Source organism: Aedes albopictus, chromosome 3 (genome assembly GCF_035046485.1).
Source record: "Aedes albopictus strain Foshan chromosome 3, AalbF5, whole genome shotgun sequence".
NCBI lineage: Eukaryota > Metazoa > Arthropoda > Insecta > Diptera > Culicidae > Aedes > Aedes albopictus.
This window is the reverse complement of record NC_085138.1, coordinates 445462576-445476201: the sequence shown is the minus strand read 5'-3', so window position 1 is coordinate 445476201 and position 13626 is coordinate 445462576. Positions and strand designations below refer to the sequence as shown.

General features: G+C 38.1%; 1 protein-coding gene across 1 annotated transcript; it reads right to left on the bottom strand.

Annotated features, from left to right (window-relative positions):
- Positions 1-4125: 4125 nt before the first annotated feature.
- LOC109425918 (oocyte zinc finger protein XlCOF6-like) lies at positions 4126-6512 on the bottom strand. Its single transcript, XM_062856696.1, has 5 exons — positions 6307-6512; positions 5938-6243; positions 5753-5875; positions 5228-5692; positions 4126-5169 (listed from the first exon to the last, which is right to left on the bottom strand). Exons 1-5 carry the CDS (start codon positions 6349-6351, stop codon positions 4549-4551), a joined length of 1560 nt encoding a protein of 519 aa, XP_062712680.1. The 5' UTR covers positions 6352-6512; the 3' UTR covers positions 4126-4548.
- Positions 6513-13626: the final 7114 nt, after the last annotated feature.

Here is a 13626-nt window from a genome sequence, read left to right as displayed (position 1 = left end):
AAAGAACGAAAAGGAAGAAAGATTTTGTGTGCGGTGACTATAAAAAAATAACACAATAATAGGGTTGCGTTGTTTTCCTTACTAAATTTAGAAAAAACTTTAGTTTAAGTAATATATTTAAAGTTTTTTGAAAATTTGACTCCGAAAATAAAAATTAAAAGTAAGATTGGTGAACAAACAGAGATAATACTTCAGAAGAAAAATTGAAAAATGATATAATAAGTGGTTCTAGTGCATGGAAAGCAATAGGCCAACGTTGCATCCACTAATAGGCCAAGTTTTGTACCATAGACCAACATTGCATACCATCGCATCGAATATTTTCAACTTAATTAAGTAAATTCTTGAATATTTACGTTAGTTTACTTCCAATTGGTAAAACAAGCATTGCCTAGAGTGTGTAATATGGTCAACATATTATTTCTAGTGCTATTAATTCATGAGTTTTGGTCAAAATTGTCAAGGCGGCTTACAAATTAGGCCAAGGAATGGTACACATACCCTATGAAAATAATCAATCATTTGACATATCAACGATACTCGTCGTAGCGTTGGTAAACTCACACTCAAAACTGGCTCATGAATGGCTCCTGCGTGAGCAAACTCGCGCGCGATTCTGAATCATTTTCTCACGCACGAAATTTACATGCAAAATCTCACTCTCACGAGTTTAGCACCGAAATCTCGTTCGCTTGTAAAACGAATCCAAATCAATTTAAACGACATTCTTTATTGTTGTACGCAAGATTTGGTCTTATTCTATCATACAATCCTAAAAACTTCGTCGTCAATAAAAAGAACACCAAGAAATAAAGCAATGAGTAAAATCACGAGTCAACTCGTGCATGATTTTTTCGGTGGTGAGTTTGGCGAGTCAAGAATCGCGCGTGAAACAACTCAATCATGAGATTTGAGTTTTTACCAATACTGATTCGTCGGTCTTCTTCTTAATTTTGTACAAATAGTTTTCCATAGGTAGTGCGATAACTGGGGGGGCTTGGTGGTCTAGTGGCTACCGCTTCTGATTTATATGCAGAAGGTTCTGGGTTCAATCCCTGGCCCGTCCCTTTCCTCCTACATTGTATCTTTCTATATACTTTCTCTCTGCTCTCTACATATACAACTCATGTATATTCACATGTTCATAGCCATCGCTAGAACAGAAACGGGTTGAAAAAGCCGTTTCCCTTCCTTCCAAACTTTCATAGCACAGTGTTTCAATCCTATAAGAAAACGCCAAGAAGTTATGCAATCAAGCGAACTGTACCGCACATCTTCAAAATAGTAAAAACACACAATTCTATCACCTTACCCTGGTATCCACACACCAATATGTGAACCTTCTGCCAGAGCGTTCATGATTAACAAAATTTTTAATCATGATTAATCATTGATGATTAATTTTGGTAATTATTGATTATGATTAATAATTAATTTGATTTTTATGATGGTGAAAGATTATGATTAATGATTAAAATTGGTTTTATCTGTGATATTGATTATGATTAATGATTAAACATGGCTCATTGATTAAAAATCATGATTAATCATGATTAATCAATCACAAAAAACTGGAAATGATTAAGCTATATTTATTGTTTTACAGTTTCGAAAGTAAAAGGTAACTCTGTCCGGGAGATGTTTGAAAAAATAATCATAAATTATATTATTTGAACCAATTTAAATTGGATCATACATTTTATATGGTGAATCATTTTTGGTTATGAATGGTTAATGATTTTTTTCTTATAATTATGATTACTGATTAATGATTAAATTGCAAAAACAGTGTGATTAAGATTAATGATTAATGATTAAATGAGATTTTTTTTGTGATTATGATTAATTTTCTTGATTGATGTTTTTGATTAATCTTAATTAATTAATTAAATAGCCTAAAAATAGAGGATCACCAAAGCTCACACACTGAAGATGCCTGCTAGTCCGCGGCAGATATCTCATTGGTTCCTTGTGTGAGTGTAGCTGGTCAGGCGATACTGGAGTAGCATCTACGGGCGGTCAATCAAGCTCAAGCTCAAGCTCAAATAGTTTTCCATAGGTAGGGCGGGTCACGTCATCAGGATGTCGGATAGCAACCCGACTAAAATGGTTCTCGAGAGTCATCCGACCGGTACAAGAAGACGTGGAGCGCAGCGAGCTAGGTGGGTCGACCAAGTAGAGGACGATCTGCGGACCCTACGCAGAGTGCGGAACTGGAGACAAACAGCCATGGACCGAGTGGAATGGAGGCGGCTACTATGTACAGCAGAGGCCACCCCGGCCTTAGCCTGACCGGTAAGGTAAGTAAGGTAGTGCGATAACTGGTGCACGCACCCTACCTCACTTCAATCAGAGTGCACAGGCATTTAAATTTAATTCCACGTGAAACACACATGATTTTTTTAATCTATCCTTTTTTTATTCTTCAACCACTTAACCTAATTTACAGATCTTTTGTCCACAAGGGTACTGCGTGAGCGATTCCAATTGGCAGCTGCACTTGCACTTTGTACAGCGCCTAAATGTATTCTATTCATTCTTATTCTACTATATCGAACTGACAGTCTTTGCGCTGCTGTCACTTTCTACCCTGTCCCTGGTAGAATGATGAGCACGAGGATGTTGATGTGTGGCTCTTGTTCCTTTTTTTTAGTCCGATTGGGGGTCCATTTTGAGTTGCCGTTTCGCCGATATCCAATTATGCGGGTGCATTTGAGCTAGGGAGCTCAGAAGAGGGTCAAAAGTGCCAGCCACTCTCGGGGGGAAGAGCAACTGACGAAGTGCCGGGGCTGGGATCGAACACATGACCATCCACTTATGAAGTGAACGTGTAGCCACTACGCTACGGGCCCGGCTTAAATACACATGATAAACGTGTGATTTGTTGAAAATTCGGGGCAAAAATAAAGTTGGCGAATTTAAATCTCGCGTTTAGTATCATACACTCCAAATTTTGTTTACTGGTATTCAGCAAACTTTGCTGATTTTTTTTGTGCTGATTTCATTCAGCAATGCGAATTTACTGAATATCAGCAATTATTTTTCAATTTGCTGAACCATCCAGCAATTTTGACAGTTGATCAGCAACGTTGTGCTGAATTTCAGCAAAAATTTTGCTGAAATTCAGCAATTTATTTTGCTGATTTTTTTTGTGCTGGAAGCGTTTCAAAAAATTTGGTGTGTACGAGCGAATCCACAATGATTGATTTTTTTTTCATCGTTTTCTTTTTGGATTTTTCCGGGATATACCACTAATATTCGGATGATCTCTCGGTGCGTTTCGGTGAAGGACGAATAGAATTGGCATCTAAAATAACAAAAACAGCCGAAATTATTTGCCGGCCACGTTATTAATCAAAGAGAAAATCGATGAAGAGAAACCGATCATTGTAGATACGCCCGTATGATACTATGCGCGAGATATGTTTAACACGTGACATTCGAGAGTTTTACAATTTGCGCAAATCCATGTAAAACATCAATATCCCATCAAGCAATCCCACACGTGTCAATTTGTTTGAGTATATGAACTATTAGACGAGAATAGTCGTCTAATTGCCTGCTGGGTGGAGAAATTCACAGTGTAAAAAGCTTGCCCGCCACCGCTAGGTTCGCTGCTGTCGATTTTTAATGACCAGCGCCTATTTTTCTAATGATGATGTCTATCTGTTCTGTGATGTAGTTCTAATGAGCTCTGTTAACATTGCTCTTCATGTGGATATAGAACCAACTTGGTGCCAATTTTTACGGCTTAGTGGTTACTTGGGTAAGCTCCAGTATGCGCCCTTGAACCGCAAGTCGTCGTAACATTGGTCCTTCTCTCCCTCGGCATGTGAGCCCCGGTGAGCGCCCTTGAACCGCAAGTCGTCGTAAAAATTTATTTTAAAACATCCGTAGAGGATCGTTATAGTATACAAACCGAACAATAGACGGGTTTTTTTGTTGAGGTTCTAGCAGATACGTAATTTGTGGCAGCGCAAGTATCTCTAGTATATTTTCAGACGAGTGTAGTGACCGTTACGTTGTTAACAAGCACACATGCTCGAGGTATGACACTCGAGCAAGTCTTTTCATTTTCACTGAAAGTAGCAAACACCGGATTGTTCTTTTTCAAGAAAATTAAAATTTATAATAGTGATAACTTTATTCAGTTTAAAATTATTGTGACATACTAAAGATGTGTTTCGTAAATACAGTGTTGCAACTATGGCGACTCATCATGCAAAAGGGCCAACTTGGGTAAACATGTTTAAGTATACTGCAATATTTTCACAATTGACAGATTTTAAATCACCTTTCGTGAGAAAAATAGTGGAAGCAGTGTATCAAAATCTAAGTGATGTCCTGAATTCTCCAACAAAGTTGACCATTTTGTAGAAAAATCGATTAATCATTGTCATGAAATTAGTAAAATTTGGCTTATCACCTACACTTAACTATCTGTACAATCTATGTTGTAGATTTAGTTGTAGAAGTCACGCCGTATCTTTAACCGTACCTCTACTACCCTTATAAATCTCGAAGATGTTGCGTCACTTTCGATAAAGACTACGCCTGATTTGTCTCGCTGGTATCGGTGGTAGTGTTCGGACATTCGTCGCCATCCTTCTGTGGCGACGCCGTTTTTAACTTCTTGTTGATAATCTCATCGACATGTTCGCTCATATGACGTTGAAGTTGCTTCTTATCTTGGAACTTTTCCGTACAACAGGGACACCGATGGTTCGGACTTTCATCGTCGTTCCTCTGTGTTCCACTGCAGAGACATTTTATGCCGGACTGCTTCTTGGAATTGCTGTCATCGAAAAATGCAGCACTGGCTTTGTGGTCTTTCTGCGAACCAACATCGATGAATGTCTTTCCACAGTCTGTACAGGCGATCAGCTGATGGCTTTCCTTAACGTGCAAGGGAAGCAAGTCTCGATCAACCATTGGTTCACTACAGATCTGACAACTGTCCACGGGAAGTTTCTCTTGCTGTTTTGCTGGAAGTTGTGACTCTTTATCATCCGGGTTAGTGGGTTCACGTGTTTTGAGAGCGTCCATCACTTTCTGATAGTTTAATTCTTCGGAATGACTTTGTTTCATATGTAGAGCGAGACCGAGAAAATCTTCGCTTATTTCACCACATAAACCACAAGGGAAAGATTTATCGTAAACATGTTTTCTCTGTAAACAGATGTATTGATAAGAATTGTAAGACAGAAGCTAGATAAATGTTACATACCTTTGATGACAATCGCTGATGGTCATTGAAGGATTTGTCATGAGTATCAGGCCGTAACTCTTTTTCCGAGAGTATCTCCTTGTCACTGTAGGCAAACTTAGAGTCGAAGGAAACTTCTTTTTTAGATTCTGCTTGTTTGAAATCAATGGTTACATCATTCGCCGAATCGCCATTTCCTCGTTTGCATGTGATTGTGTCTACATTCGTAGACATTTGTAACGTTCCTTTGTTCCCGTTTGTAGCGCTCCCTTGCTTTTGCTCATATATCTTACTGAAATTGGCTAGCACGTTGATTTGCAGCGGCAGGTTCAAGCTGATGACTTCTCGGCCGGCATGCGTATTGCTAGTGGCTTCGATGGTTCCCTTAGGTTTGCAGTTTCTAAAAGCGTGATCCTCTTTATTCTTTTTCGATCTAAATCTTTCTCCACAGTCCGTACACCGCAAAAAGTAACCATCGTGGTCTTCCTGTAAAAATACGAATAATAACAGTTTCCAGAAATCAACGTCGTCATATTGTAAACTTACGTGAACATGTTCCCAATACTTTTTGTCCGCGTACCCCCGTTGATCATTGCAAAGTATGCATTTGTAGAGCTCTCGAGTGACTCTCACTTCACTGTAGTATAATTCTTTGCTTTCGTCTGAAATCTTCAAAACAAATACGTAATCTTAAGGTAAAACCACCGCCAGGGTTTCTCAATTTCACGTACCTCGTGCAGATCCAGGTGATTCCACAGTCCTTCTTTGCTCAGAAAATCATAGCTACAGAGGGCGCATCGGAACACCAACCTTGGTGAGCACATCTCCCGGTGCTGTTGAAGTTCGTCCTTCTGGACTTGTTCCAGACATATGTCACATTCCACCTTGTTCACGTTGTTCTGAACCGGACTCTGCCGCTCGTCCATTTCTTCGTCGTCATCTCCCTCGTCGAGAAACGATGGTGGACCACCCTCCGATAGGATTTCGTTTATTTCGCAGCATTCCAAATGGACCAAGCATAAGTTGCATAGGCGATGCTGCAAAGTTGTAAATATGATAATAACGTAGATGCGATGACAACCTTGAATATACGCGCTTACCTCTGCAAGTTGCTGGGCACTGTTCTTGCAAAACGTGCAATCCATGCGGAATGGTAATTTATCAGTTTTATCAAGTTGTAAGAAATGCACAGTTATGACTTTTACACAAATTTTTAGACTTTTTACCGCGCTGTTTGGAACATGCTACGAAAAAGACTGAAAAAACGTAAACAAAATGTTAAAATAAAGCGTCGAACAGGTATCTTTGGCATATGTAGACTGTTTGCGCTCATGAAGGCAAAACCGTCGTATGTTGATAGTTGGCAGTACCCAATTACAGTAGATCCAATCGGTAAGAGAGAGGCTCTCTTTGCTCTCTATTTCTTTCTTTGTATATATTTAAATGTTGTACCGACTTTTAGAACCCTCTAAGCGGAATACCCTCTTCGAATGAGTGTAATCAGTTTTGTATCTTTTAATTCCGCCCTATTTTGCTTATCCTTTGACAGATACGCGTATTTCGACTACCACTTGTAATTTTCCTCAGTGTTAGTTAGATTTAAAATTAATATAAGTTCTCAACATAGTTTAGCTGAAAAACTGTTTTTTTTTATAACATTTCACTAAACAACTCAGGCCAAACATGTCTAAAGGTCCAATCTGCAGAAGAGAGGCTCTCTGTGGTTTGCCTCTCTTTCGTTAATATCTCAGCTGTTTATTTGAATTATGATTGCATAGAATAGTTTATTTGAATTATTGATTGCATAGAACGATGGTCAAAACAAGCGTCTTTTGATTTGTACTGCAAAAGTAGTTGAAAAGTGTACCATTACATTGCAATAATTGAAAGAGAAAGTGAACAAAGAGAGCCTCTCAAATTCAGATAGGACCTATTGAAATGTTTGGCCTGAACTATTCCACTAACCAGAGCAGAGTGTTGCTCGAATAAAAAAAAAGTAATTTGAACGTGGGACAGTTATGCTTACACACACTGTTTAGAGACAACACCGGCTACTGAAGCAACCGCATCAGTATTGGTGCTACGCCAGTGTGTGCGTGTGTGTAGTTGTGAGAAATGTCAAACTACTGAGCCTAGACTAAAACCTTTTGGTGGTTCTACTTCTGGCTAGTTGGTTATAACTATATGGTAATTCATTGATGTGCAATAACAGTTACTGCTATGGTTCTCTTATAGTTCTAACTTGACTTTTCTACCTCACACGGTCAGGAAATTCACACAAAACTGAGCTAAAGTGGGACAACTCAAAATTGAGTAAATTTTTTGTCCAGCGCTAGCGCTGGCCCAAGTGCGAAAATCTCATCAGTTTAAGCCGTATAATATTCTTGATGATGTGAAGAAAATTATACGGCTAACACCAGTTGGATTTTTGCACTTGGTCCAGCGCTATCGCTGGAAATGCAATTTACTCATTTTTTGAGCTGTTCCAGTTTAGCTCAGTTTTGTGTGAATCTTACTCATTTTAGAGTAACATTTTCTTAGCGTGCAGCAATCCAACAACGATTAAGATGCTAGTACACAGGGTCAAACATTTGACCAAGTACGTACAAGTCAATGCTCAAATAACTGGTTGTTTGATTCGATCGAATTTTCATTAGTGTCAAACTGGTGTGTTCACTCGTTAGTTCATTCATTGTCAAATATTACCCGTTGCAAGAAAATAGAGAGCGAAAAAGGTGCAAAATCGCTAATAGACCTCCGCTGGTATGTTTGATCGTTATGATGTCTTCTACAATAAGTGCGCGAATTGGCCAAGGAATACTGCGCCGAAAACACCGAAATGATTTTTCATACAGGCGGAGATGTATGGGCACTTGCGCGTACAAATTTTCGCGCACCGCATAATATTTGACCTTCATTTGCTCTGACCACGCTGAGCACACATACAAATAGACGTACACTCTACTCAATTCTCATCTCAGGCTGGCTGCCCCTTTAAACGGTTAGTTCAAATATATATCCACGAGAAATCACTGAACGAACTCTGGAGCTATTCCTGAAGGAATCCTTCAAAAAATTTAGTTAGGAGTGTCGAAGGAATCCTGGGTGGAATTTCTAAAGGAATCCCAGGAGGAATCAATGAAATAACCTCTCAAGAAATAATGGGGCAGAAATAATGGGTGGAACCTTGGGAATAATTAGTGGCTTGTTACACTATTAATGACTCGGAGTAATCCACACAGGAATTCTGGGAAGATTATCTGCAGAAATTCAGTCTCAGAAGAAATCCCAGGACGAAACCCTGCACGCAGAAAAATGGCGCTTGTTTAAAACAATAAAACGCATGGTTGATTTTCAAATTGAGAATTTACTCATTCCAAAGTTATATTACGGGCCCATATAGCCGAGGCGGTAAACGCACGGGTATTCAGCATGACCATGCTGAGGGTGACGGGTTCGATTCCCGGTCGGTCCAGGATCTTTTCGTAAAGGAAATTTCCTTGACTTCCTTGGGCATAGAGTATCTTCGTGCCTGCCACACGATATACACATGCAAAATGGTCATTGGCAGAGGAAGCTCTCAGTTAATAACTGTGGAAGTGCTCATAGAACACTAAGCTGAGAAGCAGGCTTTGTCCCAATGGGGACGTTACGCATAGAAGAGAGAGAGAGAGAAAGTTATATTTAATTGTTTCAATTTAGAGTTTATCGATAAAACAACCGATTACCATCATTTCATATAATGTCAAAAATTTCATTTGTTTCAACAAAATAACCATAAGCATGGTCCGAAAGCACTCACACATCTATAAAATGCTTACCCCAACATCGCCACAATGAAGAAGGTGCAGCAATTCCATCACGCCAATTTCCAAGTGCAGCTTTGGCCATGATGGATAACGCGCAGGTACTCACGACAGCATCCACAAAAAGTTGATCGGTTTCGCCTTTTTTGTCTTTTCTAGTCGTTCTCCTCCCCATCCGCTTACCGACGGTCTAAAAATATATTTCCGAGCTGCCGCACACTATCAAATCCCGGGTTTGTTAGTGGCAAAAGTGCAGTCGTTTGAATCAATCCATTATTTCATGTTGAAAATACCTTATCTCTGTTTGTTTTAACAAACCGTCAAAAATTTCGACAAATGAAAATATTTGTATTATCAAACAATAGAACAGTTCAGTTTAAACTAGAAATCAGTTTGTCGCTATAGTAAACTGAAAAATCGGTTGATTTGAACTAGAATTTAATTGTGTTTACAATTTATTTTTCTGCGTGTGAAGGATGTCCGAGAGAAATCTCTGAAAGAAACCCGAGAGGAATTCCTGAAGGTATCCAGGAGATATCGCTGAATGAATCTCTGGAAAGAGTTTCTGAATGAAACCTAGAGAAATCCCTTAAAAAATCGAAAAAAAACCTGAAATATTTCTGGAAAAATCCGTAAGAAATTCCTGAGTATTCCCGCAAAAAATCTCTTTAGGAATTTCAAGAAAAATCCTGGAGGAATCCCTGAAGCAATCTCTGAAAGAATCTCGGAAAAAGTCCTATAAGAGTTCCGTAAGAAATCCCTGGAACTACTCTGAGAGGAATCAATCCTTGAAAGAAGTCCGAGAGAAATCTTTTAATCACCAGAAGAAGTCTCTGAAGGGAATCCGCGAGAAACCCCAGGGCTGAAAAAATCCTGAAGGAATCACTGAAAGAGGCATGTTGTCTACTACCTAGAATAACGTGGTAATCCTCAGGAAGTTTTTTTTTCAACAGGAAAAACATGGAATACTCAAAGAATATCTAGAATATTCAGGGAAAAGGATCAGATCTTGTAGTTCTTATATCATGAGGGCATAAGTTAGCCTGTTGATAGTTATTAACAAACAAACAAGCAAATTTTGCAAACAAGTTAAATCAAGAAGCAATTTGAATAATCGTGCTAGAGGAGCAAGAAAACTATTAGATCTACCAGATACTTTCGGAAAACCGACGGAGATTCCGTTAAGATGCGGCAAATTCCATGTGGACGTGGATGAATCTGTAAGTTAAAATCTAGCTGGGGATTCCACTACAAGGATTTATTTAGAAATTCCGTCAGGAATGCCTCCCAGGATTTCTCACAAGATTCCTTCCGTATTATTCACTTCATTTTTCTTGGTAGGGTGCAAGCACCGGTTTTGGCCCGTCTAACGGAAATCATTTTTATAAAAATAATCAATAATCCAATGAAAACTACCAATGTGTTAAATGAAAGGTTTCTATCTATACTTTATTAGAAAAATGCAGAAATCAAGCTAATACTTGATTTTTGTATTAAAAGTGGCACTGGCCAAAATAGAAGTCTTGCCGCAGTTTTGGCCATATTCTCAGCTTTAGTTTCTATTTTGGCCAATCACGTGTATTTCTTATGGGACTGGCCAAATTAGAAGCACCCTGGCCAAAATAGATATATAGGATCTAATTTTTTAAGGAAAATTATTTTTTTCTTCCGGTTTTTAATCAAAATGTATGGTTTTAACAGCTGCAATCTATATTAGAATCTACTAGTAAAAAATAAATTTATGTCAATTTAGATCGTTACAGGCTGAATACCGCACTATGGCCAAAACTCCGGGCTGGCCAAAACTGAAGCTTCTATCCTATTCTATTTTGGAATTGCTTCTGAAGATTATACCGGATTTCTACCAGCATTTTCCAGGTTTCGAACAGTTCTTTTGCGGGATTTGAGAATCTTCCAGGATTCCCGAATTTCGACCGATTTTTTCTTGAGTTTGTCACGGGGATCCCACAGAATTTCTTTTAAGGGGTATCTCCGGTATTGCACCCAGGATACCTTGTGGGATTTTTCTCGAAGTTCCTTCTGCGTTGTCCAAATATATTTTCATGGAATTTCTACCAGGATCTATTCCGAGATCTCCACCAGATTTCCCCTTAGGATATGTCGCAGATGTTATTGCGGAATTTCTCTCAGAGATCCCTCTAGAAGATTTTCCGCGACTTCTTCAGGTATTCTTCTAGAGACTTCGCGGGATTTCACCCTGAGTTGCTATAGGAGTTATTACTGGTATTTTTGCTAGAACTTTTCCGAGGATTTCAGAACGATTTATTCAGGAATTTTTCACAGGAGTTCCCTCCGGGATTTCTACCGAAGTTTATCCTGTAATTTCTTCAAGAAATTTCTGAGAGCTTTCTGCTAGAGTTTCTCCCTGGGTTTCAACAGGTGTTTCAGTTGGGAAAATATCACAAATTGCTCTCGTGTGATTTCTTTTGAAGTTTCATCTTAGATTTTTTTTTCTCGGAGTTTCTCCGGAACTTTTCTCAGAAGATTTCTTTCAATGTTGGTCCTGGGATGTCTGTCAGAGATTTTCTGACCTTTTTCTGGGGTTTCTTATACGGTTTTTTTTTTTCTCAAAGTGCCTTCTGAGATTTCTGCAGGAGCTATTGCAGATAACTCTCATGGAGTACTTCTTTTGATTTTTCTTTCAGTGATTTTTGCAGGCTTTTTTTCATGATTGTTTACCGGATTACAAGCGGTGATTAACCTCAAACTATTTGTCGTACAGATTTTCTTGGAATTATTCCCAGAACTCTTCCCGGAACCTCTGTCAGAAATTATCCCGAGATTCGGTATGTTTCTTTCATGTTCACTTTAATGTTTGCTGCCGGAGTTCTTGCGGGAATTTTTCCAGGAGTTTTTCTCGGAATGTTGTCTGGAATAACTTACGAAAATCCTTACAAGAAATTACCGGAGTAATGTCGGAAGGAATTCAAGTGAAATCTTGCGACAAACTCCGCAAAGACATATTGGCGAAATCTCGAGAGGAACTTCGGAAGAAATCATTAGGAAAACACTAGGACATCTCGTATATCCCTTTCGTGACGGACCATAAAAGAATGATTATCTCAAATTTTCGCTTATAAACTTAACGTCCTCTAGAATATAAATTTCTTTACTTCGGCTACTTTATCCACCTATGCACTTTTTGGGGTCAAATTAGGACCAACAATTGTGCTGGTTCGTCCTCAAGCCGGTCGATCTTCTCTAAGTAATTGCTAATACTTGCCTACTTTTAGGCGTTTTTTGGTACAGAAGATTTATTGTAATTATTAAATCACTGCAAAGTGTTAGTTTGTAGAAACTTAGACGTATAATTTTAAATCTAGGAACACGAGATCAGCTTGACAGGGTATTCAAATCATAGAAGTGAATAAAAAGAAGATAATCAGAACAGCAAATCCCTGTTCCAATCTAATTCATGATTTCGATAATATGGAGTAATATTTTTCACCCAAATACCGTAATCCGGGGTAACATTGATCAGAAATTTCGATCTTTCTTGAATAATTCTTTTGTTTTAGCAGAAGTTAAATGTTTTATATTTTTAAAACAAGTACTGGCCCTCTGAGTATGTGATAAGCTACTCGAAAAAGTATTGTAAAACTTTAAAACATGTTTAAATAGGTTTTTGAATCTAATTTTTGATTTTGTTGATTTGGGGTAACATTGATCATGTCAGTGATCAATGCTTGTTTGTGTTGAAAATACCCTTTCTTACTAAATTCGGAGTCGCTGATTTCGAATATGTTGTTTAAATTCTTACAAGTTATGTACTTTTTTAGATATTTTAGGATTAAAATCCTCCAAATCGCGAATAACGCCTAAATATAGGCAATGGCTTAAGGAATTGATACCCTGCTTTTGATAAATCGTATATTTTATTGAAAAATAGCATTTTCATAGAAGTTTCGGTTATTGAATCCATTTCTAGGATATCATATTGAAGTAATACAGTGATTTCGAACCTCATATTGTATCTAGTATTCACGACAAGCACGCATGTTTGACAATGTATCTCATTGCGATACGAAACATAGTTATGGAAAAATCGATCTATTTCAATGTTTATGAAATTCAATTTTCATTAATTTCATATCATTTAATAGCTAAATGATAGCAGGTTATGATATACCATTCGATAGGAGAAACTGATTCAATGTAAAATGCTTGCTTGAACATTTCATGAGGGCGGTCAAGCCGATCAATGTTACCCCGCTGATCAATGATACCCCGTTTTACGGTATTCAAAGTTCCTTAAAAACTCGTACAAGCTGATATTGTGTTCCTTGAGTTGAAATTATACGTCTTAGTTTTTACAAACTAACTTTTTGTAGTGATTTAATAATTAAAATCAATCTTCTATACCATAAAACGCCTAAGAATAGGCAATTACCGATGGAACTTGGACCGCCTTGGGGACGGAACAGCACAATAGGGTCCTAAAACTAAAGACGAAATCTCGCTTATATTGGATAATACAATTAAGCATGGTATTCTAATCGGAATTGTACTTTACTCGAACTTGAAAAACAAAGGAATAATGAGAAAATTCGAAATAAGTAAAATGGTAAATAGTTCTACTTTGACATTTGAGGT